We start from the raw sequence: 25,682 nt of genomic DNA, 5'->3' as shown, positions 1-25,682 counted from the left end.
GATTTGGGTGAAGCAAAGGTTATATTGGGCGTTAAAATCATAAGGAATGAATGTGGTATTCTGCTTTCTCAAGAGCACTACGTTGAGAAAATCTTGAGAAAGTTCGAACACTATGATGTTTCTCCTGTTAGCACTCCTTATGATTCCAATATGCATTTAACAAAACATGAAGGAGATCCAGTTGCTCAATCTAGATATGCACAGATCATTGGGAGTCTGTTGCATTTAATGAACTATACCAGGCCGGACATAGCTTATGCTGTGTGTAGATTGAGTAGATACACTCACTGCCCAAGCAGTAAGCATTGGGAGGCTCTGTTGAGGGTATTGAGTTACCTGAGAGGTACCATGAATTATGGTATACTATACAGTGGATTTCCCGCTGTATTAGAAGGATACAGTGATGCTAGCTGGGTTTCAGACTCAGATGAGACAAAATCCACTAGTGGCTATATTTTTAATCTCGGTGGTGGTGCAATAACATGGAAGTCAGCCAAACAAACTATACTAACCAAATCCTCGAGGGATTCTGAGTTTATTGCAATGGAGTTGGCTGGTTCTGAGGCTGAGTGGTTGAAAAACTTCTTAGCGAATATTCCATTGGGTGAAAAACCAACACCATCAGTGTCTCTACACTGTGATAGCCAATCTGCGATAGCTACGGCTAAAAATAAAACCTTTAATGGTAAAAGTAGACATATTCGATTGAGACATAATATTATAAGGCAGCTGCTAAAAGATGGAGTAATCTCAATCGATTATGTGAGGTCAGAAGTGAACCTAGCGGATCCGTTAACAAAACCTCTAGGGAGGAAACAAATTTATGAAACATCGAGGGGAATGGGATTGAAGCCAATTTGAAATTAACAGCGATGGCAACCCAACCTTTGTGATTGGTGATCCCATGAAGAAGGTTCAATGGGTAAGAACAAGTCGTCTGTTAGTTCTGCTAGCACTAAATAAACTAGTAGTCCCTTCCTATGGTGTGTGAGAAAGTGCTAGAATGCATTTTGGTGAGGCTGAGCGGAAGCTCTTAATGATTTCATAGTCTCACAGGACGGTGTGCTCATTGCAGGTACACTTAATGAAATCACCTCTACGAATGTGGAGTGGGGCCGCTCCTATGAGATTGTGGCAAAATCTCTAGAGCATTCGTTATGCACCAGGCACGCGCATGGCCGTTTTAACGCGCAAAAACGCCGTTAACAGCAGAAATGTGGGGGTACAGTCTGACTATTAATACCTCTAGTACACACCTAGAGATGTTGGTTTTAAGTTCATAAGAACCACCGGCACCTCTGTGTGCTAAGTATTATTGGTCTAGGTCTGGTTTTAAGTTCAAAGGACCACCAGATACAATGATTGTACTCATGTGTGTAACTCAGCTAATGGTATTTTCTTTGACACATGTGGGGGATTGTTGTAATATTTTTTGGGTGTGTCAAAGAAAGGATCCTACATTAATTGGGAATGTGGGAAGATGAAAACAAATTAAGCATTAATCATAGACAGATTTTCTTATTATTATTATGAATAGGAAAATCAAATGTAGAAGAGTTTTAAATGGATTTCCAATGCATTAAGAGATTTAAAAGTGGCCCATTAAAATCCTTTAATGCATTGAAGCATTTAAATTATTCAACGGAAATTTTCTCATGATTGTCTAACGCCTGAAAGGTTTTAAATCCTAGTGCTTTTAAACATTTTTAATGTATTAAAAGATGATTATGAAATTCAAAATAGAGTGATGCGTTGAAAGCTTTTAAACGTCTTTAATATATCAAATGGCGACTTTGAAAATCCAACCGGAAGCTTCATCTCTTTACCTCCAACGGTTAAATCATAAATAATTCTAATACGTTATAAAACCTCCATACCTCCACAAACAACCTGACTCACTTCATGGAGACTGAAAAATAAGGCAAAATAGTTTTTACACTTTCACACGCAACAAAAGAGAGAAAATCAGAAAATTAAAAACTAAAGAAGTTCATCCCAGCACGGAGTCATATCCACAAGCTGACACTATTCATTTAGGTGGTACTCTTCATAGCACAGTAAAATGAGTGAGGAGCTGTTATGAATAAGAAAATGGCTCAGTTTGATTTTGATTTTTATTTATTATATGTATAGATCCTACTTAGCATAACTGTTACATAATTTGGAATTATTGTTTTTTTTTCCTGCATTTGATTTCATCTTATTAATGTTTAGATTAATTTGAATTAAACGTATGTGAAAATATGCAGCTCTTCAGATATTGAAATATTAAAAAATCAACGACACAGCCAGCTCGCCAGAACCATAAAATAAGTACTGGCGTCAGATTAATAAAAGGTTGTCGCATTTGGAAGCTTCTGATCAAATCTCACATTCCAACTTTTTTTTCCAATCCAGGGTAATTCCGTAATTTAACTAACTCTTATGGACAAACAATTCCGGTACCCGTGCCCCTCTGCTATAAAACCCCTCATATTGGCGTTGGCCCAAAGCGTTCACCCCTCGCGTGTCTCTCGTTCTCTGCGATTTATTTTAGTAGATCCCTTAAGCGCACATCTCTCAAGGTAAATTTTGTATCCAAGGTCACAGCTTCTGTTTCATCAGTCCCCTCAACCGTTTGGAATATCGGTTTTGAAGTTTCTTTCCTTGTTGTTTTCTCCTTTGGATTTTTGCATTCCACAAGTGTTTATGGCGTTTATTATTTCGGGAATACGAGTTTTAAGTTCATTATTGAATTTCAGTTGGATTTTCCGATGGAATGAAGTTTCTATTGAGGTTTTTTATTGGTATTTTCAGTATTTGGCTTTTTTATTGTTCTCTCCCTGTGTTGATCTGATTATTGTGGGAACGGACTGTTTTGATCTTTTTGTTTTCTCAATATTGTAATGAATCCGGCAGGATATCTTCGAATGCCATGTTAACATCGTAATTTTGATCGGTGCGATCCATTCCCGTTGCCATCAAAAGATTATGCGATGCGAATTGTGAACCATGTTGTATGACGCTGTGGTCTCATTAGCATGAGATCTGGCCAAATCAAGTGGCATTAACTTGATTTTCCTTTGACGACTCCGCTTGGTTAGATTCCCCGCAACAATTAGGATGCTTTACAAGTTTAAGACAGATTTGTCTTTGATAAAATAAAATTGTTTAAGACAGATTTGTCTTTGATAAAATAAAATTTACCACTTGGAAGCTTGCTTCTAAAATGTTCTATCGGGTTGATGTTTTATGCATGGGTATATGTAGGGGTCCGCCGTTTGAAGGAGAAATGGGACTGACATTTACGAAGCTTTTCAGTCGGCTTTTTGCCAAAAAGGAAATGCGAATTCTCATGGTGGGTCTTGATGCTGCTGGTAAGACCACCATCTTGTATAAGCTCAAGCTTGGGGAGATCGTTACTACAATTCCTACCATTGGTAAGTTTCTGAACTGTACTTGCTGTTAAGTTAAAGTTTTATTTTAAGAGCTGTATGCTTTTTGTATTTGGACAACCTTGTCCTTTTATTTTTTTATGTGGGGAGAAACATTAGACGAGGGGCGATGGGATTGGTAAATCCCCATTTGAGCCGTTTTGAATTCCCACACAAAGGTGCTTCTAACGGATGCACTCCAATGCCCCTCCTTTTATATTTTCTTGTAACTGGTTTTTGTTGATATGTTGATAAGCTTTCTTGAAATCATGATGTGTTACACATGGCCCGTTAGCAGCAGATCAGGAGCCATGGAGAAACCTTGAAAAGTGAATGCTAAAATTGTAGATGATTCGGCCACTTTAGATTTTAGTCATGCCACCAAATATTGGATAGTTGACATGAGATCCAACATGCAACTTGTTGCACCATTAATTCAGTAAATACTCTTGATTGATTATCATACTCATTGTAATTTTACTGGTAAGTTTTGAACGGATCTTTGGTTTGAAATTTTAAATATTCAATTTGCATCAGCATGATATCCTTTATTTATGAGTTACCTGTTCATGTAGAAGTTCAAGGATGAGTTGTCTAATTCCCAACGTCATACTTGATCATTGGATATATGGCTGGCATGTTTTATTCAAGTTAGTCTAATACTAAAGGTATACATTAGGCGCTACACTATAAGTTACAATAACTTGAGGTTAGAGGCTCCAAGTGAAAAAGGAGAAGTCTTGATTGGGTAAAAAGGTTTGGAAGCCAAAGTAAAGAAGTTTATTTCCTAGAAAGTATGAAGTTGTTAGTGAAGCGGGCGTATTTACTATCTATTTTCAGAATTGGAAAAGAGAGGTTTAGAAGGTTTACAAGTTCAAGAGAGAAATGTGCTGCTTGAATTTGTTGAAGCAAAACACATCGGCTAGGTTTAAAGAGAAAGAGGAGCTGGAGAGCATTGAGCAGTGACAGAATCAGCTTGAGGAACAAGCAAGGCTAAAGTGATATTATCGCCTTTCCTTCCTTTTGTCTATTTAGTGGTTCCTTGCAGCAATTCTACCTGCAATAGGTTCTATTTCATATTGCCAAACACAACCCCCCCCCCCCAAAAAAAGAAAAAAAAAAGGAAAAAAAAAGAACACCCACAAAAGGGAAAATAGTGAAGTATATATTTGTTTGTCTCTTTCTTTTCTGTTCTCTTCCACTTCAGAAAAGTGTACGGGCATACATAATTTTATGTAAGAGTTATGGTTGAGTGAAAGTAAAAAATTTTGCTTGATTGATTGTTTTGGAGATACAAATATTGGCTAGTGTACATTACAGCGGAAGCTGCTTCCATATGCATGGGCACACATAATTTGATAGCATTTGGTTGTCAATTCCGAGTTTAGTTTGCACTTTTGAGGGTTGAGTAGGTCTTTATTGTGGCTGATCATCCAGACTGATTTATTCTTCTCCTTCCTTGATCTTACTGTAGCGATTCTAATATTATTGTTTTGATTCCTGTGCATGTGAAGTGTTTTTTTAGTATCATATATATCAGTCTGAACATTTGTGATGCCTTTGTGTAAACCCCCCCCCCCTCCCCGACTACATACCCCTTTTTTTACGGGCTTTTCCAACACTCTTTTTCAGGGTTTAATGTGGAGACCGTTGAATACAAGAATATTAGCTTCACTGTTTGGGATGTTGGTGGTCAGGACAAGGTGTAAACTTTGATCCCTCTTCATTCTTTTTTATATTGATAGATGTGCATGATACGTAGGCCACTTCTATCTCACTGCCAAACAATACAAAATTTTTACCGTTTTTAAATATTCTTGTCCTGGAGGCTGATGGCTTGATATTTATTTTTTTCATTTAATGTTTTGCAGATTCGTCCCTTGTGGAGGCATTACTTCCAGAATACACAGGGCCTTATATTTGTTGTGGACAGCAATGATAGGGACAGAGTCGTTGAAGCAAGAGATGAGTTGCACAGAATGTTGAATGAGGTACCTCTGTCAGCATTTACCTTTACCTACTGTGATGTGACTCCATGTTGTTAATACATTAGTCTAGCAATTGATGTTAGCTTGCTCTGAGTGGTTTTCTGTTGATTATGGGGGAAGTTTAAAATGTTTTATTTCCTTTAATTATCTTTCAGGATGAACTCAGAGATGCAGTATTGCTTGTATTTGCTAACAAACAAGATCTTCCCAATGCAATGAATGCTGCTGAGATCACTGATAAGCTGGGTCTCCACTCTCTCAGGCAGCGCCACTGGTAAAGAATTTGACCACCTTATTGTCATTTATCATTAATAGGATTAGCGATCCTGATCAGGACTATTGTTTTACGATCTTTCCAGGTATATCCAGAGCACCTGTGCAACTTCTGGGGAAGGCCTTTATGAGGGTTTGGATTGGCTTTCCAACAATATAGCCAACAAGGTAGCTACTATTCCTTCCCTCCGCAATATTGATTAAAAACAATGCTTAATGATGGATGGAGGGTTTTGGATATTTCGTTAGTTTAGAGTGGTGGCAAAGTTCATGCTGTATGCCTCTATGCTTGCATGTGATCTTCACCTTGACTAGTTAACATTTAAATGTGCCATGTGGTGATTCTTACCTGATTTTTCTATCACAACAGGCCTGATGCTCTTTCGGAGTCTTATTGTGGGAGTAATTCTGGATGCAGGGGTGAATATTATCTAGCTTTTTTTTTTTTGGGCTTTTTCGATATAAGAAAAACAGAATCTCTTGAGAGATAAATTGGTTTTGTGTTTATCTTCTGTGGTGTAGTAGGACTCAGTGGCTAAAGCTGTTGTAGAAATTTGTTTTCATGATGGGGGATATGTGATACCTGAGCTTTATATTTGGGTTTGGCTGCAATGTTTGTAACTCTCATGGAAACTAATTCAATGCGCCATCCCTTTTCTGAAAACTGTTATCATAACTGCCGCTTCTGCAATTACCGCCCTATGGTCTGTGAAGATGGGGATTATATAATGCTTAATCATCGAGCCTTTTCATGGAGCCGTTGGTGAGTTCTCTTGCACTCTTACGCTGCACATATGACTCGCTGCAGGGGATCCAAGCCCTTAAAATCCTTGCAATTCAGTCCTTCTGTTCAGATTTGTTCTCACCCTCCACCAAACTCAAACCCCTTCAGATTTTCACACTTTTAAGTCGTTTAGCTTTCTCCCTCTGTCAACGAAACGAACAAAAAAAAAGTTCTCTCCCTCCCTCACTCTTCTCCCATGCATGTCTATTCCATGTCTGACACACAATATCCTCAAACACGCATAAACAAGCCCAAAAAAAAAAGGAGTAAGATTTTACCGGTGAAAGAAAAAAATTAGATTGAACTAACCGGTTTAATCAGAAAACCAGTAAACGTTCAGTTTGGTTTAAGTAATAAGCTGGCTAGTAATTGAATTAGTGTCAACTTGATTAAATTGGAGTAAATTGATAAAAATTGGTGATGAATTGGTTTGGATAGTTATGTTGTTATTGTTTTTATTTTTTTATTCAGTTTTTAATAGTAATTTTGATATTAATAATTATTAATTTTAGTTATTGAGAAATTGTGAAGACCAAAATTCTCAATATTATATTTTTATCAAATTATTGTTGTATTTCTTTATATTTTGTTATTAGTAATTGTTAATGTTATATTTTGTTATTTTTAATTAAATTATATTATTTTAATATGACTAATTTAATTTTGAGTTGATTTACTGAGTCTTTGAACCACTATTCTAATTGGTTTAGTATGTAGTCTGATATTTTGTTTCTTGGATTTTACTTACTTTTCTATGTACCAAGTCTACTTCTAAAGTCCATTTCTCTTCGTTCCTTCTACCTATATTCTCATAATGAAAAGTGGGCAGTGGCACGCAACAAGCCCAAGCAAACTTGAACAATGAGAACAAACAATGATTGAGCATGTATTAATGCTGCAGTGGCCTTGAAGTAGTTTGCCGGGACCTGAGAAAGGAAACATCAATATATCAATATTTATATATGGCAAAAAATATATTTTATACATAATAGAATATATAAGAAATCAATATTCATCAAATCACATTATCCCGAATCATGAAAAGCGCAGCCTATTTTAGACTTGATGTAAAGCATTGAGATGATACCTAGTCTAGAGACTTGGAGGGACGGGGGAGTTGGGAGGAGCAAATAATTTTTCTTTCTTTCTTTCTTTTTTTATGAAAAGTCAAAAATGACATTAATATAAACTATAATTACATGACTGAGTAAATAGAACAAGAAGAAAAATTGGTGATCATATAAAATAATGAGTTATCTGATGTAGTGACAGTGAACCAATTAAATTAATGAAGCATGGAAGATATGTCGTGCGATATAATGCAAGATTGGCGACTTCCCACTGGACAAGTTCAAATAGTTAAATCCCATTAAAAATGATAGAAAAATAAACAAATTCTTCCAAGTGTTTAAATAGTTATATCATTGTCAGATCGATTTAACTTAAAGTCAGAAGAAATAAAATATTGAAATAATATTTATTTAATGTTTAATTCCTTCCAGAATGTTCAGTGACAAACTAACAATATCTTCTTACTTCAGTATATATTCTTTGCTTAGGCCATTAGTTTTGCTTTTAACTACAAATGGAATATAAAACCATGAAAGGAAGCAGACTTTTTAAAAATAGAAAATTAAATAACGGATATAAAAAAATAGTGTTGTGATTGTGCACATGGAGGTAATCTTGTAAACAAACGTTCATAAGGTTGTTGTGAAATTCTTTATGCCAAAAAAAGGGCTGCTCTGAAATTTAAAGAACTCTGTAATTATTAGTGATCGTTGAATTGGCTTGCTTGAATTTCTATTTCAAAATTTAAAATTTACAGAGAATGAGATATTATTTCTCTGTAAAGATAAGACGCAACTTAAGCTAGGAGCCTAGGAGCTTCCATGCTGTCTTGTGTTTTGTAGCTTTTTTTTTTTTGTTTCAGAAATTTAAACTGATTTTTTATTCAACTAATACGTGCTTTTAAAAAACACAATAGTTAAATAAAAAAGGTAAATATTATATTATCAATATGAGTAGTAAATACTTATAGAAACCGTGTTCTTTTCTTTGCCATCACTTCTTTTTCTTTCCTCCTTATTTTGCCTTTAAGCTTGTTTCACCTTTCAAGATTTTATATGCTGCCAAATATTGATAATTTTAACACAAACAGTTGCAATTAAAAAAATCTCATTAAAATTTAAAATCTATCTACATAAATATTTTAAACTAAATGCTACAAATTACAATTTCTCTATTAGACCCACTCACTTTCATGGGAATGCACACCATTAAATGCCGACTGCATATCTTATATTAAATATAAGATTTGCTTTATAGTGTAATTTATACTATGAACTGAGTCTTATATTTAAAATTGAAGGTAATATTTCACATTATAGTATATTATATATATTATAAAATTGATGGCCATATATATATAGATATTACTTCTCCGGTCCTTAATATAGAACCTAATTATTGAGTTAGTTTTGGTTCTAAATATAAGACCCATTTTTCATATTTATCAATTTCCTCTAAATTTCTATGGATACTCCCTCAACCATAATCAAGTAGAAAAGAGAGATGGTGTATTAAGAAAGATGATTATAGTGTTTTAGAAAAAATGTGTCGCAATTCTTATAATAATATGTCACATTTCTTATAATTAACTAACTTATTTAGCTTTCTTAATCTAATCAAATTAGTTAATAGATCTTATATTAAGAACTGAAGGAATATAAAACATACCTTTCATATTCTACTAAAACCCTCCTTCAATCTCCCAATTCCACCGGCATCCGAATCTCAACCGTCTCTTTTCATGATAAAGCTAGCCCTGTGCAGGGTATGAACCGTGATCATCAAACCTAGCATATTATTATTATTATTTTTATTACAACCCGGCACATTATTATAATACTCCTCCGTCCTTAATATAAGACTCATTTAGCTAATTTGATTAGATTAAGAAAGTTAGGTAAATTAGTTAATTAAGAAAAGTGACATATTTTTCCTAAAACACCATAATCATTTTTTTAACACCCTCTCTCCCTTTTCTACTTGATTATGGTTGAGAGAGTATCCATATGGGTAATTTAAAAAAAAAATTGATAAATATGAGAAATATGTTTTATATTTAGGATAAAAACCAACTCAACAATTGGGTCTTATATTAAGGATCGGAAGAGTTTTTTTTCCCCAATCAATTTCCCACACTTGCTCTGAATTATTATTATTTTTATTGCACATGGCATGAATTCTTTAATAACATTTAAAATTAATTTATCCATATCAAATAAGTTATATCGTCACGATCACTAAACCATTTTTTTAACAGCGCAACATGATAAACATAAGAAAGTCCGGTTTGGAATTTCATTTGGGGTGAATTTAACATGCATTTGCTAGCCATTTGAAGTTTATATAAACAAGGGCAAGACCACCATCATAGCAATCAAACTTAGCTTTAATTTTATTTCGTATTTCCTGGTTCTCTGTTCTCTTTTCTCAAATTTATCCTCTTCCTACAAACTTCTTCAACGAAGCTATGCATTAATCCCACCTTCTGGAAACACTGATGCTTCAAAAACAAAGCCTTCTTAAAATTACATAGACTTTTTTTTTTTTTGGCGACTTCAAATCATATATACAATACAAGCCTTTTTCAGACCAATATATCCGATCTTGTCACAGTGTTCTTATCATATTGTGTCTCATATTGAAGTTAGAATCAGTGTTTCATAAAATGGCCGATGAAGAACTAACAAAGGAGGTGATTGCAGGAACAGGCACGAAGCCAAACGGAGAGAGCTTAAAGAAAGCATATGTGACATTTTTGGCTGGAAATGGAGATTATATAAAAGGTGTGGTGGGTTTGGCTAAGGGTTTACGTAAAGTGAAAAGTGCATATCCTTTAGTAGTTGCTACTTTGCCTGATGTTCCTGAGGAGCATCTTCAGATTTTGAGGTCTCAGGGCTGTATTGTTCATGAGATTGAACCAATCTATCCTCCTCCGAATCAAACTCAATTCGCCATGGCCTATTATGTCATCAACTATTCCAAGCTTCGTATTTGGAATGTGAGTGCCAAACACCTTTCTTCTTCAATCTTTGTTGGGTCACTTTCTATTTGTATATATCATAGATTAGGTTTATCTCTTTTTTTGCTTTTCTTGTGTTCGACAAATGGCCTTTACTGTATACTTGTCATGTAAGTAAACCAAATGTTAACTTCTTTTTTTCTTTTTTCAATGCGTGTATTTGTGCAGTTGGAAGGATACAGGAAGATGATATATTTGGATGCAGACATACAAGTATACGACAACATAGACCATTTGTTCGACACAGAGGATGGATACTTGTATGCAGTGATGGACTGCTTCTGTGAGATAACATGGAGCCACTCATCACAGTACAAGGTTGGATATTGCCAACAATGTCCGGGTAAGGTTGCTTGGCCTGCACATATGGGGTCTCCTCCTCCATTGTATTTCAATGCTGGCATGTTTGTGTTTGAGCCAAATCCAATTACCTATCACAGCCTTCTTCACACTCTCCAGCTCACTCCTCCCACTCCTTTTGCTGAGCAAGTAAGTTTTATTCGGATCCCCTAAAATCACAAAATAAATTGAAAAAATGCATTTAGAGAGAGATAGAGGAAAAAAAAAAAAGCGAATATGAGATCTCCATAATCATGAAGAAGTCTCAATAACAAATAAGCAAAATGGACTTCATTGTCATTTTCTATAATAAAACTTATCATTAACTTGTTATGAGATTTTTTTATAGTTATATTTTTTCCAAATTTTAAGTCTTATACCTAATTGTGAGATGTAGGTTCGATATGCACAGCCGTATTCTTTAATGTATATTTCTTTTAAACATACTCCATTTTGCAAAGAGTAAAACCTCCACTACGCGCACACAATGCACAACAGAGGTTTTCAATTCGATTTTGACAAAAAGAAAGATGAAAGACAATTTTTTACACCTTAATGTTTTATTAACCTTTTCAAGATAACGAAGGAGACCAAATTTTGACTGAAACTTCTGGAATAATGGCTTAATAGGATTTTCTGAATATGCTCTTCCAAGAGCGATACAAGCCTCTACCTTTGGAATACAACCTGGTTTTGCCTATGTTATGGCGTCATCCAGAGAATGTGGACCTGACAAAGGTTAAGGTGGCCCACTATTGTGCAACCGTAAGTGACGTGTCACAATTTTTTAATAAAAATAAACATGAGTGCTGATTTACAAAAAAAAAAAGGACTTATAAATCTCCATTTTCTATATGTAAATAGGGTTCAAAACCATGGAGGTACACTGGCAAGGAAGCTAACATGGACAGGGAAGACATAAAGATGTTAGTTGCAAAATGGTGGAACATTTACAATGATAAATCCCTTGATTTTAAGGCTCAACATTTGCAGGTTGTGGCTGAGGAAGAGTCTTTATCAAGATCACCAATTATGGCTTCCATTTCTGAAGAGCCCGAAATTTCTTTCGTTCCTGCTCCTCCTGCTGCTTGAGAAGAAACCATACCTAAAGCTGGTGTTATAGGGCCATCACTATCTTATATTTGTTCTCCTCTTTTGACTGTTGGATGAAGCTAGGCTTTGATCTTGGACAAAGATGTAGTTAGAAATATATAGAGGTTTGTTAATGGACTTCATTGATTTGGATATGCAGTGTATGATGGCGTGCTTTGTCTCGTTCTTCTTGTCAATATATTGGAAACCATGGCGTTTTGCTTATGTAAAAAGATGTTGTACACGATATTTTAGATTTTACTTTATTGCGATTTGGCTAAACATCCAGAATATTTTACGACTAACTAATACGCTATTACTACAAATGCTGGAATGTATTCAAAAGTCCGATAAAATCTTGTACACGCATATGAACCTCCTTCAATCATTTCAATTTTACGGCTATTTGGAAGACTAAGCTCATGGAAATTTTAGGTGCCCATGTATCTTGTGCTCATGCAACCTAGATATTTAAGAATAAACTGGTGGCGTCAACACGAAGCATTCCATCTGTTACAAGGAGCACAAACAACAAATAAGTAAATAAATAATTGAAAGCTAAAGAACGAAAATTCAAATTTATCGTGTTAACGACAAATTTTTCACATACCCCAATTCTCAGTAATACCTCCCCAACAAAACTTCCAGTCTTGAAATTCTTTCAAGCAGCTTCCAATACCGGTATCAGAAACTCCTTCAACAAGATACTCAATCTTCTCAGGCCATCGTATTACATATACAGGATCTGTTTTTGTGTGCTGAGCAATGTACAGGATCACCAGAGTTGCCGATTTGCAGTTCACGGCAATTAGCTTCAGATGATATTCGATCCAAAATTTGACCCCATAAAGCCTTAAATAGTCCGTCAATAATAATGTTAAAGTCTCGATTAGAGACTGATCAGGTTGGCTCTCACCAATAGTCTCCACAAGAGCACATCCCATCTTTGAATTGGTGGAATCGATGAGTGTCCCTAACAATAATTTCACGCTCAACTATCTTGGAGATAAGCTTGGCAGCAATATGGCAATCTCCACAGACCCGAAGGTTCTTTGTAATTCTGATTGGAAAACCAGGTTGTGTATTCAAAATAGCGAACACAATAGCTAACTTTTCACTGTGCACAGCTAGATGGTATTCCTTGTCCTCTTCCTCCACATCATGAAGAGCAGAATCAGTCTCAGGGACATAACCTAATTCTTTCATCTTTCCCACCAATACCTCTAGTTCTTCATATATCTCCTTTGACTGTGGGTGAGATCTATCACCAGCGAGAAAGGTGTAAATCTGATTATTCAGCTCAACATTGCTGATTCCAGGTGTTTTCCTAAGTTTTCTTCTCTTCATTAATGATCGAATAGCAGTTACTTCTTTCCATCTACCAGCCTTTGCATATATATTAGATAACAGCACGTAGTAACCTGACTGCTCAGGGGCCAACTGAAAAAGTCTATCAGCTGCTAAAAGCCCAATATCCATGTTGGAGTACACGCGACAAGCACTAAGCAGAGCACCCCAAACTCTCTCATTAGGTTCCAAAGGCATCTGTATGATGAAATTATAGGCCTCATCAACCTGCCCAGCACGTCCCAAGACATCCACTATGCATGCAAAATGTTCAATCCTTGGGGCTATTTTATAATCAACCGTCATTTGTTTAAAGTAGAACTTCCCTTCATCCAGTAAACCCGAATGGCTACAAGCAGAGAGAACAGCAACAAAAGAAATGGAATCAGGACTTAAACCCGAATCTTGCATTTCTTTGAAGAGCAAGATAGCATTGCGACCTTGCCCAGTCATAGCATAAGCAGATATCAATGATGTCCATGATGCAATGTCACGGAACTTCATTCTGTCAAACACTTCCCTTGCATCTTCTAGACATCCACACCTAGCATACATGTCTATCAATGCATTCTCTAATATCACATTGGGGCATAGTTTCTTCCTCTCAACATATTCATGAATTATTTTCCCAAGCGACAGAGCCGAAAGATCCCCACAGGCTAACGTAACACAAGCCAAGGTGATCGCATCAGGCTCCACCCTATTTTTTTCCATTTGTAAATATAACTTGACAGCTTCGTTGGGCATTGAATTTTTTACAAACACAGCTATCATCACATTCCATGAGACCAAAGTCGTCTTCTCTAAATTCATGAACATATCCTTAACAAATGAAACATTTTCAGATGATGTGTTATTTATAGCTGGCATGAGGCTAGCCATCGTACCAGCATCAGGCCATTGTCCTGACACCTTCATTTCCCGGCAAATCTCAAGTGCGTCATCAAATTGTCCATTTTGTGCATACCCGACAACCATTGCATTCCAGGAAACAACATCTTTGCCTTGCAACTCATCCAATACTCGTCGTGCCTCGAATAAATGACAACATTTCCCATACATGGAAATTAAACCATTTCCAATAAACAAATTCGAATCAAGTCGAACCTTTAACACAGCCCCATGAAGTTGCAGCCCAAATCTTAGATTTTCAGAGCAATAGCAGGCCTTTAGGACACAAGGGTATGTATAGTTATCCGGACCTAAGCCACCATTAATCATGGTCTTGAAAACTTCCAGTGCATCATTGTACAAGTGGTTGTTCACATAGCTCCTTATCATGACATTATAGAAAACAACATTCTTTGCAGGAATTTCGTCGAACAGCTTGCGTGTCAGGTGAACTTCCCCTCTAGCAGCATAAGCCCTCATCAGTTTGATTCCGAGAGAGGGGTCTAGATGAAGATGGCAACGAAATATGATAGAGTGGACATTCTTTAAGGTTTTGACTGCAGGATATTGGTCTAATGCTTTGCCAATAAGTTCTTCAAGACTTAGATTTACTGGTAACAGTAAAGATTTTTGGAGCGATGAAAGCAAGACTTGTAATTGTGAAAATTGACGAGAAAGAAAAGAACTAGCTTTCATGAAGTTGAAGCTCCCTTCAATGTGAGTATTTGGCGCTGAAATTTGTGTTTAATCGACTGCGTTTATACCCAGTTTCTGTTTCCCAACAAATTTAATGTTTAAGCTGCAAGGAAAAAAAAAACAAATAATCAAATAAAAAGTACTGTTCTGTTTTATCGCAGAAAGTGAGAGTTGAACTTGACCAGGATTGAGAGGTGAGTTAAGTGTGTACATGAATGAAAGATATTTCTGATTTGCTCTTCCACTCGCAGGCTTGACTTTTCAATGCCACTTGAAGGTTTAATATTTCAGTGACACATGCAGGTTTAATTCTTCACGCACATTTCAAGACAAGAGAAAAATGACAGCACATGCGATCCCGGAGATGACAGAAATAAGCAGAAAGCTAAACGATGTCTAGGTGAAACTAAATTTACAACTCTCAATCCCCACTTCCAAAACAATAAATCAACGAAGCATAAAAGAAGTACCTGAATAGGAGTTGGGCCACATTTGAATAAAACCCCTTGGATGATGCTGTAATAATCGCTTCCCTTTGATAGTTGCTCCGTCGCAGAGGGAACCCCGCCAGCAAAAAACGACTTCACCTGAAAAGCCTTCCTTGCGGTCTGTGGAAATGGGCAAATAGCAACGACAGGGAAGATGGTGGCGCCAATTCGGTCGCGGAAGAAGGCATTTTTGAGTTTTTGGTTTTTGGTTGTTGGTTTTTTTCTTTCCTTTTTCTTGGCGATGCGTCGTGCAATAAATTATGAACGTAACTAATTTAGTTTGTATTAGGACAACTGAAAATTGCACTACTCAGTAAGTGCCGCAGGGTGCAGAAGGTTTAAACTTATTTTCAACTAGATACTTTAATATTGACAAAATTACTTTTTGTTTGGCCACAAAAGACATAATAACTTAAATTACCTAAAATTGTATAATTTTTCTAGCATAAAAACTCTATTAAATTGCCAATAATTTGGACTTAGCACGAAAGATACAAGTGGTGTAGGGTGTAAGTATAGATTAAGGGTTTAAATCCTTTTTATGTTAAAAAAATTATTAATAATATATTATATAATATAAAGGAAAAACGATAAAAAAAAAAAGCTAAAAAATACTAAATGCCAAACAAGAAATATAAAAAAAATTTGTTATTATTTACAAATTCAATATTATCAACATAAAATGAAGTGTTATTACTAAACCTGGTTTGAGATTTAATAATTTTTAGTTTCTTTTTTGTTATTTTTCCTTATATAAAACTCCAATATTTATGAATTGTTAAATGAGTGACCTATTTACTACACCCTCTGATCTTTTTTATAAGAACTTGAAATTTGAATTACCTTAATCCTTTTTATAAGATTTTACCTATGGTTGTTTGAGAATTTAATGTATTTTTACCATTTATATTCCGAATTAATTTTATATATTGTATTAATTAAAAGGTTTACTATATTCTCTTTCATACTTTTTTTTACTGGCCCCTTATAAATAAAGACATGTTTGAAAAAAAAAAGTAAATTTATTTATTACATATTTATTATTTTTAACTAATTTTAACTTATTTTTTAAACCCACCACTTTTTCTGACCTATTTAATACACTCCATACCTTTTAAAGAAGCCCATAACAAGTTATTATTATTAATATGCGGTCTCATGTTTCTTCTTGTGCAGCGCACGGTGCACGGCATTCATTGTTGTCGTAGCTGAATCTTCCACAATAAACTATTAAGCCATGGTTATAAAATAGAAAAACAAAAACAAGATAAATTGTGACTATTTAACAATCGTTTGTATCCTAAATGCTAATGAAAAACCCAAGCATCAGGACTCATGTATGAGCAGATTAACAGATTTATATTGTTGGCAAAAAAAAGAGAGATTGACAGATTTATATTACCTCAATAACCAATGGTTCGGCGTACTTCATCAAAAGAAAGATGATTCAGTAATGAAGCGTCTGGCTAATTTGTAAAATATATAAAACTTTAATCTCCTAGTGCCGTCATGTTATAATCACCTTCATCGTTTTCTTGAAACTCTTCTTCCCGGAGACGGTCGTCATCAAAAAGGAAAGGTGCAGCTTCTTGAGTTTTCTGATCCTTTTTGTCGTTCATCTCTATCACTGAAACAATCCTTTGTACAATACGGTTTTCCACAATTTCAGCTCCTACTCTTTGAGACTGTAATCCAAGAAGTGATAAGCATTCTCCTTGGAATTCCAGGTCATTAGAGGACAAAATCAAACCGGCAATTGTTTTTCCCAGATCAGGGGCATAACTGCAGATCTGGAATTGTAAGAAGCCAAATCAATATCATCAGTATTCGATATGTAATAAAATTTGCAATAGGCTATGATATTCTGCCAGAGCTGGAAAACTGAGTGTGGAGAGGAGAGACTGGCCTCTCGAAAGCCAAGGGTGCATATTGGTTCTGCATCATTATTTTTATTGGTTCTGCATCAGTATTTTGTGTATTTTGTCAGAGTTGCTTGCTGTAATGATTGTATTGGGGAAAAGGCTTTTGGCCAAAATCAATGAGAATCTTTTTGTAGCACTAATTCAGTTCCTTCTGACATTTAACAGGCAAAACCTCAGTATTTCTCCTCATTTACTATTGCAGTACACTTTTCCTATTCTGGTTGTTGTTTTATTTCAGCAGGTTATATCAAATTTACAAGTTATAAATAACAGGACTTATCTGTCAAACTCTGTATAAGGCATAAGGAGCCCACTAAGTTAAAATAAAAGGGCCATAAAGATATTAGAAAAGGTAAAATTGAAAGAATTGCAAACTTGATACGGTAAAGCGAGTTTGATATGTCTTGGTGTGAGAGTGAAAACACTCGACAATAGAAGCAATTAGGGCCCATGACGTGTGTTCACATATGCTTGTGAATGTGTGCTTTTGTGCTTTGGGAAGGGGGAGGGGGGATGAAGAAAAGAAGGAAGAGGGTTCACCTTAGTAGCACGGGCACTTAAAAGAGCTCCTGCATGCTTGTTCTTCAAGTCATCCAATGAGAGTTTAACGGCTCTTTTAACAAGATTCCTACCAGTTTGAGACTCTTTCCTTGGTGCCCGTATCATGGTCTTAACAAAAGGTCAAGGAAGTTTATCACATTTAAATTAAGAAATTATATAAGCACCACAGTCGCACGAAGAAATTTTTCATTCTTAAATGCATGTGGAGAAATATGTCCTCCAGTTTATCTACTATAAGCAAGATGTTTTTCGAACTGTACTATAGGCAAGAGATAAAGTACTATTTCCGTACTGAAATATGCGCTACTTTCTATGCAGTAATGTGTCTGTTCAAGAAAAGCATCAAATGATTTCTCAGAAGAAGCTGGATATTGTTGATGATAGGAGTGAAGCACAATATCAATTTGAGTATCCGTTGGCAAGTTTTCCCATTCTAGTAATGCACGGCCATCTTGCTGCGCTGTGCCTGTTAAATTCAAACCATATCTTCTCCAGCCAACGCTTTTCAACGCCTTCATAGATGATTGAGGAATTGTGCAAGGTGAGAAATCTTTGAAATACATAACCTGATATTGGACAAGGCCATCATTAATTGGATGATAAATCGAATCTGGGAAATAACAAACATAGAGCGTCCAAAAAGGATAATAAATAAATGAAGACAAATCTCCATAATGATCTTTGACTTTTTAGTAAAAATGAATCATCACTTCTTTTAACTTCAGAAAATATTGTCTTCTGCTTGGATATTTTTCAGCTTATTGCAAACATTTTTCATGGATGGCTAATCTCAAAAGTATCATCAATGTCAGCGTATCATAAACATCTATGACAATGCAAACCTTTTTCAGTAACTCTGTACGAGATATTTCCATGACAATATTGATCTCATACCAGATAAATGTTGAAAGCAATATCCACAAACTAACTTTACAAACATTAACATGGAGCTAAGCTGCCTCCCCAAACTATCAAAGATAATGAGCATACAAAAGTTAATGCCAGATATCCTAGTTTGTCTGTACACATACACGCACTACCGGTAGACTGACTTGCATGTAAATGCTACTGTTGATTATTTATTGTTCAATACAAAACAGAACTGAAACTTATAGCTCAAGAAATATAGTGAAGAACCTCTGTTTTATCACCACTTTCTCTCAAGCATGTACTGTTGTCCTTTGATACATTACTTATTACTATCACTGCTTCCATCACCAGTTCAGTTTCCGAGCAGCATGCTCGTCCACTCCCAACCTTGAGATGCTCCCTAACAAAGGCTCACAAGGTAAATAGTTCCAAGTCTATCAGTACATGACTTGTGAATCTAGAGATTCTTTTCTGATTACCAAGAAAATGAAGATTTTGAACTTCTCTCAGAATTATGGATGGAGAACATAGTTTCTTAACTCCAATTCTACTTAATGTGAGACTTTTTTGTGTCAGTAAATATTGTGAGATAATTTGCCTCCAAATATATGTGATATTACATATCAACATCATTTTCAACGGATCTAACTAAAGATTAATAAAACAGGGAAAATTTCACAAAAGAAGCAGTTTGATGTGAGACACAAAAAAGATTAATTACTTTGATCATATCACAGTTTGGGTGCTGCTACATAATGAACGACAACACCTTGTAGAATTCAGCAGAAACAACCTTAAACAGTAGTACTTCCGGTGAAGGATTTAACTGGTTTGCTGCACCAGATAATGCGACGTACATGTATGAAACTGGATTTTTGTTACCATGAGAACTACAATGATTGCATTCTCTGTGCACATTAGAACGGTATATAAAGGATACTTTAGTTGTAACCTTACTTAATGTATAGAATAGTAAGGGTCGGCTGCTGACGGACTTAACCACAGCATATTAATCAATCTACCAACATCAGAATAAAATCATAGATTCTAAATAATAACTGGGGTTCTGATCATGAGATTATGGACTTACCAACATGGGAAGCAAGAATTACACTTGCTATTTAAACTATTCCCATGCGTTAAGACATATTCTTCAAAGCCTGATTTCAGATGTTGAAGATTTGATGCCAAAATAGGTGACTGCATGGGCTTATTTGCAAGAAAAACCTTTTCGTATCGTGATCCTGGAACGTCAGAATCTTCCGCCACCAATTGTAGGGCAATATTCTGAATGAAATATTAAAGCTATAATTACTAGATCCGTCCCAACGTCTTGATCAAGGGTTCTGTAGCAGATTATAGGATCATCGAGTTTAGCATTCTAATTTGGCATAATTAATAATTATTGATAGCGAAATCAAGAATAAATGCTTTTAAGCGGCACCAGCAAGGCATCAATAGACTGCATCTAATTCATGTTCGAAAGAATATGAGAATACTGCAGCAATCTGCATTTATGTCGGTTTAACTTACAGGAATCCTTAGAATAAGCATCTGCAAAAGGAAAAAGAAATTCCATAAGTAGAAAGAGAAATATATTATTAATAAATAATCAAAACAGACCAATATGTTGCCAAAAAGCATAGCGAACAGAAATTCAATGAATGAAGTCCTTTGAAACAAAACAGTGTCCTTTGATATGCAGTAATCAGTAATGAATGAAGGAAACTGCAGCAAATTCATGCTAGCCAAAGCTACCTCCATTTATCTGGCTGGCACTGATATTACTTCCTTTTCAGAAAATTCTTCCTATGAATATTTGGTGCGTTATTGCACTCCACATTAGCACACATACTCTTTGCTTACTCAATCAAGTTATGGTTTAAAGGACAAAAATTGCTCTCTACAAGGGGGGAGAAGTGCAGCTTATATACAAGAACTGGTACAGTCAAGGTCACTGAAGTTGACTTCTAATTCTGATATTAAGACCTTTTTATACTTTTTTTGTTCTGCCGGAACAGACCATTTTATACTGCTGAACGACATTCAGAGAAAGCAGATATCATACTTTCTGCAGCGTTAGCTTTATAGCTTATAGCAGAATTTAACCAGATTAGGTTTGTGTACTTCCAATGGCCAAAACATATGGCTAAATGGAGTTTGATCTTAGTTTGTTCCCCTTAAATTTTCCACAAAGATAAATGTCTAAGTGCAGTTGCTTGTATTATCTCATGATAGTAGAGATATATAATTCATTATTCAAATGATTAAATTGATATATCAGTTAACCTATCTATCTAATTTTCTAGCATTGTGTTGTAGAAGAATTAATGAAATGGCACTAGAAATTCAACTGACCTTCTGCAAAAAGCTACGAACATCAGCCAGTAAAATATCTAGGCTTTGAGCAAAAGACAGGAAAACTTCAGTGCCACTGCAATGTAGGGTAGTTGCAAAGTTAAAAGAAACTAGACGAGCGTATAATGCCTTAAATATATACTACTAGTTTAAGCATCTTGAAACCTGAATTTTGCGCCATTTTTTTGGTATGAAGGTAGCCTATTTATTCTTCTGGAAGAACGATTCTCCTTCAAACTAAATTGGTAATTATAAATCTCAGGATCACTGATGCCTGCAATGTCATTATACTCTGTCAACAATTCCGATGACAATTGTGAAATTAAGCAGTAATTTATTCTGCAATTCAATTAAACGAATTGTCGAACTGTAAATCACTCTGAAATTATGGTATAGGATCACAAGGAACTAAGACAGTAAGCAAAACATTCGACAAATCTCCAACTCCATATAATTCGACAGTGTTAAATCAGACAAAGCACAATAAGGGAGCATTAAACTCACTCGTGGTGTTAACACTAAGCATTCCATCTGTCACAAGGAGCATAACAAACAACAAATAAGTAAATAAGTACATGGAAGCTGAAGACCGAAAATTCAAATGTACTGTGTCAACCGCGAAACTTCACTTACCCCACTTCTCAGTAATACCTCCCCAAGAAAAATTCAAGTCTTGAAATTCTTTTAAGCAGCTTCCAATACCAGTATCAGAAACTGCTTCAACCAGATACCACTCAATTAAAGGTTTATGGAAGATGCCATCATCAATCATAATATTAATCAAGGCATCTAAGATAGATAGAAATTCTCCAACATAGCATCAAAGCAGATTGACCAAGCTCCGGATGAGGCTTGAACCCAGAATACTTGGTCAAATCATCTCACTTGAGTTCGGTCAACATGTTTTCATCTTCTTTTAGTTGCCTGAGGTCAACTGCCCTGACACATGATGAGAACACCACTTTTCCAAAGTAATGAAATCGTATGTTAACGCATAAAAACGAGATTTTATATATCAAGTCATCAACCTCCTGGAGTAGTAATTCGAAAATCAGATAAGTCAAAAACTGCAAAGGACGTCGTTTTGACTCATTTTTAATTTATTTATCTTTTATCAAATCAAAGTGTTTATTAATTTAATATCCCGAAAATCCTAGGTGTCTGAAATTTTAAAAGTAATCTCCTATAGCTAACAGAGTCAAGACACAAAAATTAATATCAAATATGTAAATTCAGTCCCATGCTCTCAGGTACAGCGAGAGAGGCTAACTCGAAATTTGAACGGAAGGATGCTGCGAAGAGGAGGAGCGATTGAGGATGACTGATAATCTGCAAATCTGCTCAGATAATCGGCATCTTTGGAATGCTAAAGAAATCAGCTGCAATCATAAATCCAAGTATCCGAACAAACCGAAGAATCAAGAGTGAGAACGCCAGAGAAAGCAATTGCATTGACATAATCGTAAAGAGGTGAATTCATTATGTTGAGAATATCAAACTTACATGAAGGCAAAGAGCATTAACAGAAGAAAACTCCATTGGAAACTCCTTCCTCTGTCTCTCGCAAATCAGTAGTTCGCTAATGAATTTGTTCTTAGTTTCCTGCACGTTTGGTAGAGCCGGGAAAACGGGCCGAGCCCGTCGGGCCGGCCCGTTTAAACCCGTTTAAGTCGCGGGCCGGGCTGTATTTTGGAGTCTTAAAAGGGAAGTCGGGCTTAAAAGGACCAGCCCTGTAGGACCGAAAAATAAACGGGCCGGCCCGTTTAAGCCCGCCAATATTTTTTTAAAAAATTTTATATTGTTTTCTTAACTTAAAAAGGAAAACCCTAACATTTTACACATAATATACTCTTAGTTTTACTTTACCCCCACTGCTCACACAAATGGCATTCACAAAAAAGAAATCACCATAATTCTAAGTATATTAACAAAAATGTGTTATTATTTATAAGTTGTCAAAACCTATTAAAATACTGTATGTGTTATTTTACAATCTTTATTTATCATTCTTTCATATGTTTTATACTTGAAATAGAATTGGTTAAAGAATCTTTTAAATTAAAATAAAGATCTATATCATTTTTATAGTTAGAAACAAATTTAGAACTAGGAATGATGAACTCTTTTCTTTTTTATCAGTAGGACAAACAATTATTTTTTATGTATACTATGTTTGTTAGTTAAACTTTTTTGTTAATTATTTATAATTAAACAAGATCATCCATATTGTAATTATTTACTGAACTTAGTGTTTATTTAGTTGTTTATGTCTGTCCTCTATTTAGTTTGTTCATTCAATAAACTCCATTACACTGTGATAGATGTTTTGACATAATGGTGTTTATGTTTGTGACTTATTTTTTTTATATTTATATCTTTTATTAGTAATTTTATTGTTTCATTTTTATTATTTCGATAAAATAGGTAAAAAAATAATAAAAATACATTTTAGTTAAATGGGCCAAAAGCCCGCGGGCTGGCCCGAGCCCGTTATCTCTCACGGGCCGGGCTTGAGAAAATGCTTCATTTTTGGAACTCGGGCTTAAACGGGCCAGTCCGTTTAAGCCCGAGCCCGTGACGGGCTGGCCCTGTATGGCCGGGCCGGCCCGTTTTCCCAGTGCTAACGTTTGGGGCCAAGCCCGGGCATGCGCGCGAATCCGTTTGAAGTCCTTTTGTTTTTAATTTCAATTTTTTGGGCCGAACATTTACTTCAATTTCAATTCAAACTTTCTTCTGAAAAGTGCCAATTTTTTATTTTAAATTGAAAACTTTGAATTTTGTTATCAACAGATTATTCAATATATAATCAATATGAATATAAAATCTGTTAAAGACCACGCTATCAATAAATAATGAACATTATGACTTCCTTTTTTACGTTTTGTGTCAAGTTTCATCCAATTTTTTTAATTTTAAAAATTTTCAGTAAGTAAATTATGATCTTACATTAAAAAAAAAAACCAAAATTGTAGTCAAACTCCCGTTTTTCTAATGGTGGCAATCGGAGGGGAATCTAGTCCTTTTTTTTAAAAAAAATTATAATATTGGCTGAACGGTGAAAATCCCTTATAAGCATGTTTCACATAAATCGAAACAAAACTCATTTCACATACTTATCTCGTATTCCGTAAACCACAATTGAAAAGTAGTTTATAAGCTACTTATGAGCTGTTCTAAACAGGCTCATTATGTATGTAAGAGAGTAAGAATGTACTAGCTCCTGTTTTAATTTTAAAATCCTATTTATAGTCTATAAATAGGATGTTATAATTAAGATCGGAAGTAATATATATCTACATTTTTCATAAGTATTATTAAAGCTAAGTAAAATGATACACAAATTATTGGACTCCTTTAAGTAATAACTCGGATAAAAAAAAATTAGTAGCTGACATATTGTTTATTTGCACAGTGGGTCCGTGCAGATATAGTCGGCCCCACGTTAAAAACACATCGGATGATCTTGCGCGATTAGCACTGCATTATTAGCTGGGACTGATATGGTATTATACTGGTAATTAATTAATTAATTAAGAAAGCTACTGACTGCTTGCCTCACTAACTAACCTTATTTGTGACATTAATTACAAGCTCTCATTTTTTTTATTTATTCTCGTGAACCTCGATATACATAAGGGAGAAGTGGAGAATAGAAGGACCTATGAGATTTGCAGATCCCACAGACCTAAGCTGCCATGAATTCTTTTTAATTTTTTAGGGGAAAAAAACTATTTTGTAAGTAATTAATTTATATGAGCCTCATGTTATGTCACCTATATATCAATAAAGATGGCAAGCCATATAACATTTATAAAAATGCATGCTATTCACACTTCATCAATTATACTCCTTGCTATCTATAATATGAGTCACTTTTACAAAATTTTATTGATCTACAATATAAATCACTTAAAAAGTAATTAATGATTATTTGTTAATCTTACTCTTCTAATTAATTAATACTTATATATAATTTTTTTGAATTTTTTCTCTCTTTCACAACCTCAGTTAATATATGAGTAGAATTGGGGGGCAAATTTTGATTTGAAACAGATTTAATAAGGTAACTATCATTTCTTAATTTTGATGAATTAATTAAAGTATTTTATATTGTAAATAAGAAGAAGAATAATTCACTGTACAGAAGAATTAGGTTTTAGCACGTCTTATCAACTATATATTAGAATTCTTGTAATACCCATATGATATTCAGTCGGATCGGATCTTGCAATCAATGTATTTTGCTTAGTGTATTATTAAAAAAATCATATTACAATTCAAAATATATTATTCTTAAAAAGCGTGTTATTTAAATGCATTAATAAGAAATTATTAATTAAAGAATTAACCAATTAAATTCAAAACAATGAAATTATTATGTTTCAAATGGATTTCCTAATTTATTGATTGGGATATTAATACAATATCTTTTATGGTATATATTAATTATATTAGATTGAAAATGGATTTTGAAAATTATATTAGTTGTAATAATAACATTCAAAATAACATTTGACAAATAACACGTTTTTTCAAAAAAAAAATATCTTTTGTCGATAATAAGAACAGT

General features: G+C 34.8%; 4 protein-coding genes across 6 annotated transcripts; 2 read left to right on the top strand and 2 right to left on the bottom strand.

Annotated features, from left to right (window-relative positions):
- Positions 1–2,487: 2,487 nt before the first annotated feature.
- LOC114713939 (ADP-ribosylation factor 2) lies at positions 2,488–6,338 on the top strand. The gene is made up of 7 exons (XM_028898627.1): positions 2,488–2,564; positions 3,250–3,419; positions 5,046–5,116; positions 5,285–5,404; positions 5,557–5,675; positions 5,761–5,842; positions 6,045–6,338. Exons 2-7 carry the CDS (start codon positions 3,272–3,274, stop codon positions 6,048–6,050), a joined length of 546 nt encoding a protein of 181 aa, XP_028754460.1. The 5' UTR covers positions 2,488–2,564; positions 3,250–3,271; the 3' UTR covers positions 6,051–6,338.
- A 3,760-nt stretch (positions 6,339–10,098) lies between these two features.
- LOC114713932 (galactinol synthase 1-like) lies at positions 10,099–12,209 on the top strand. Its single transcript, XM_028898616.1, has 4 exons — positions 10,099–10,527; positions 10,717–11,037; positions 11,518–11,652; positions 11,752–12,209. Exons 1-4 carry the CDS (start codon positions 10,195–10,197, stop codon positions 11,977–11,979), a joined length of 1,017 nt encoding a protein of 338 aa, XP_028754449.1. The 5' UTR covers positions 10,099–10,194; the 3' UTR covers positions 11,980–12,209.
- A 193-nt stretch (positions 12,210–12,402) lies between these two features.
- Positions 12,403–14,993, bottom strand: LOC114713941 (putative pentatricopeptide repeat-containing protein At3g49142). Of its 3 annotated transcripts, none has more exons than XR_003737397.1 (2): positions 12,608–14,993; positions 12,403–12,489 (listed from the first exon to the last, which is right to left on the bottom strand). XR_003737397.1 is itself a non-coding variant. In XM_028898628.1 (1 exon), the coding sequence occupies exon 1, from the start codon at positions 14,911–14,913 to the stop codon at positions 12,892–12,894; it is 2,022 nt and encodes a 673-aa protein (XP_028754461.1). In that variant the 5' UTR covers positions 14,914–14,993; the 3' UTR covers positions 12,450–12,891. The 3 variants fall into 3 exon arrangements, 1 of the variants encoding a protein (XP_028754461.1); XR_003737396.1 differs by having other exon boundaries at positions 12,434–12,489; positions 12,590–14,993; XM_028898628.1 differs by having other exon boundaries at positions 12,450–14,993.
- A 1,702-nt stretch (positions 14,994–16,695) lies between these two features.
- Positions 16,696–22,690, bottom strand: LOC114713922 (type 2 DNA topoisomerase 6 subunit B-like). Its single transcript, XM_028898603.1, has 12 exons — positions 22,616–22,690; positions 22,383–22,491; positions 21,746–21,826; positions 21,617–21,643; positions 21,278–21,386; positions 21,113–21,188; positions 20,288–20,308; positions 19,845–20,041; positions 19,022–19,154; positions 18,257–18,450; positions 17,864–17,993; positions 16,696–17,191 (listed from the first exon to the last, which is right to left on the bottom strand). Exons 1-12 carry the CDS (start codon positions 22,649–22,651, stop codon positions 16,892–16,894), a joined length of 1,413 nt encoding a protein of 470 aa, XP_028754436.1. The 5' UTR covers positions 22,652–22,690; the 3' UTR covers positions 16,696–16,891.
- Positions 22,691–25,682: the final 2,992 nt, after the last annotated feature.

Source organism: Neltuma alba, unplaced genomic scaffold, assembly GCF_004799145.2.
Source record: "Neltuma alba isolate B1F8T4 unplaced genomic scaffold, ASM479914v2 tig00011479_pilon, whole genome shotgun sequence".
Taxonomy (NCBI): Eukaryota; Viridiplantae; Streptophyta; class Magnoliopsida; order Fabales; family Fabaceae; genus Neltuma; species Neltuma alba.
The sequence above is the reverse complement of the archived record's forward strand: the minus strand, read 5'-3'. Positions and strand labels throughout refer to the sequence as shown.

Bases quoted from the DNA above. Each gene is read 5' to 3' on its own strand.
- LOC114713932 (XM_028898616.1), top strand. From the start codon at position 10,195: ATGGCCGATGAAGAACTAACAAAGGAGGTGATTGCAGGAACAGGCACG. The intron at 11,038-11,517 runs GTAAGTTTTATT...ATGGCTTAATAG, and splicing joins CCACTCCTTTTGCTGAGCAA to GATTTTCTGAATATGCTCTT. The intron at 11,653-11,751 runs GTAAGTGACGTG...ATATGTAAATAG, and splicing joins TGGCCCACTATTGTGCAACC to GGTTCAAAACCATGGAGGTA.
- LOC114713939 (XM_028898627.1), top strand. From the start codon at position 3,272: ATGGGACTGACATTTACGAAGCTTTTCAGTCGGCTTTTTGCCAAAAAG. The intron at 3,420-5,045 runs GTAAGTTTCTGA...ACTCTTTTTCAG, and splicing joins TACTACAATTCCTACCATTG to GGTTTAATGTGGAGACCGTT. The intron at 5,117-5,284 runs GTGTAAACTTTG...AATGTTTTGCAG, and splicing joins ATGTTGGTGGTCAGGACAAG to ATTCGTCCCTTGTGGAGGCA.
- LOC114713922 (XM_028898603.1), bottom strand. From the start codon at position 22,651: ATGGAGTTTTCTTCTGTTAATGCTCTTTGCCTTCAT. The intron at 21,189-21,277 runs GTTTCAAGATGC...CCTACATTGCAG, and splicing joins AAAAATGGCGCAAAATTCAG to TGGCACTGAAGTTTTCCTGT. The intron at 20,309-21,112 runs GTCAGTTGAATT...TTCCTTTTGCAG, and splicing joins TTCGTAGCTTTTTGCAGAAG to ATGCTTATTCTAAGGATTCC.
- LOC114713941 (XM_028898628.1), bottom strand. From the start codon at position 14,913: ATGAAAGCTAGTTCTTTTCTTTCTCGTCAATTTTCACAATTACAAGTC.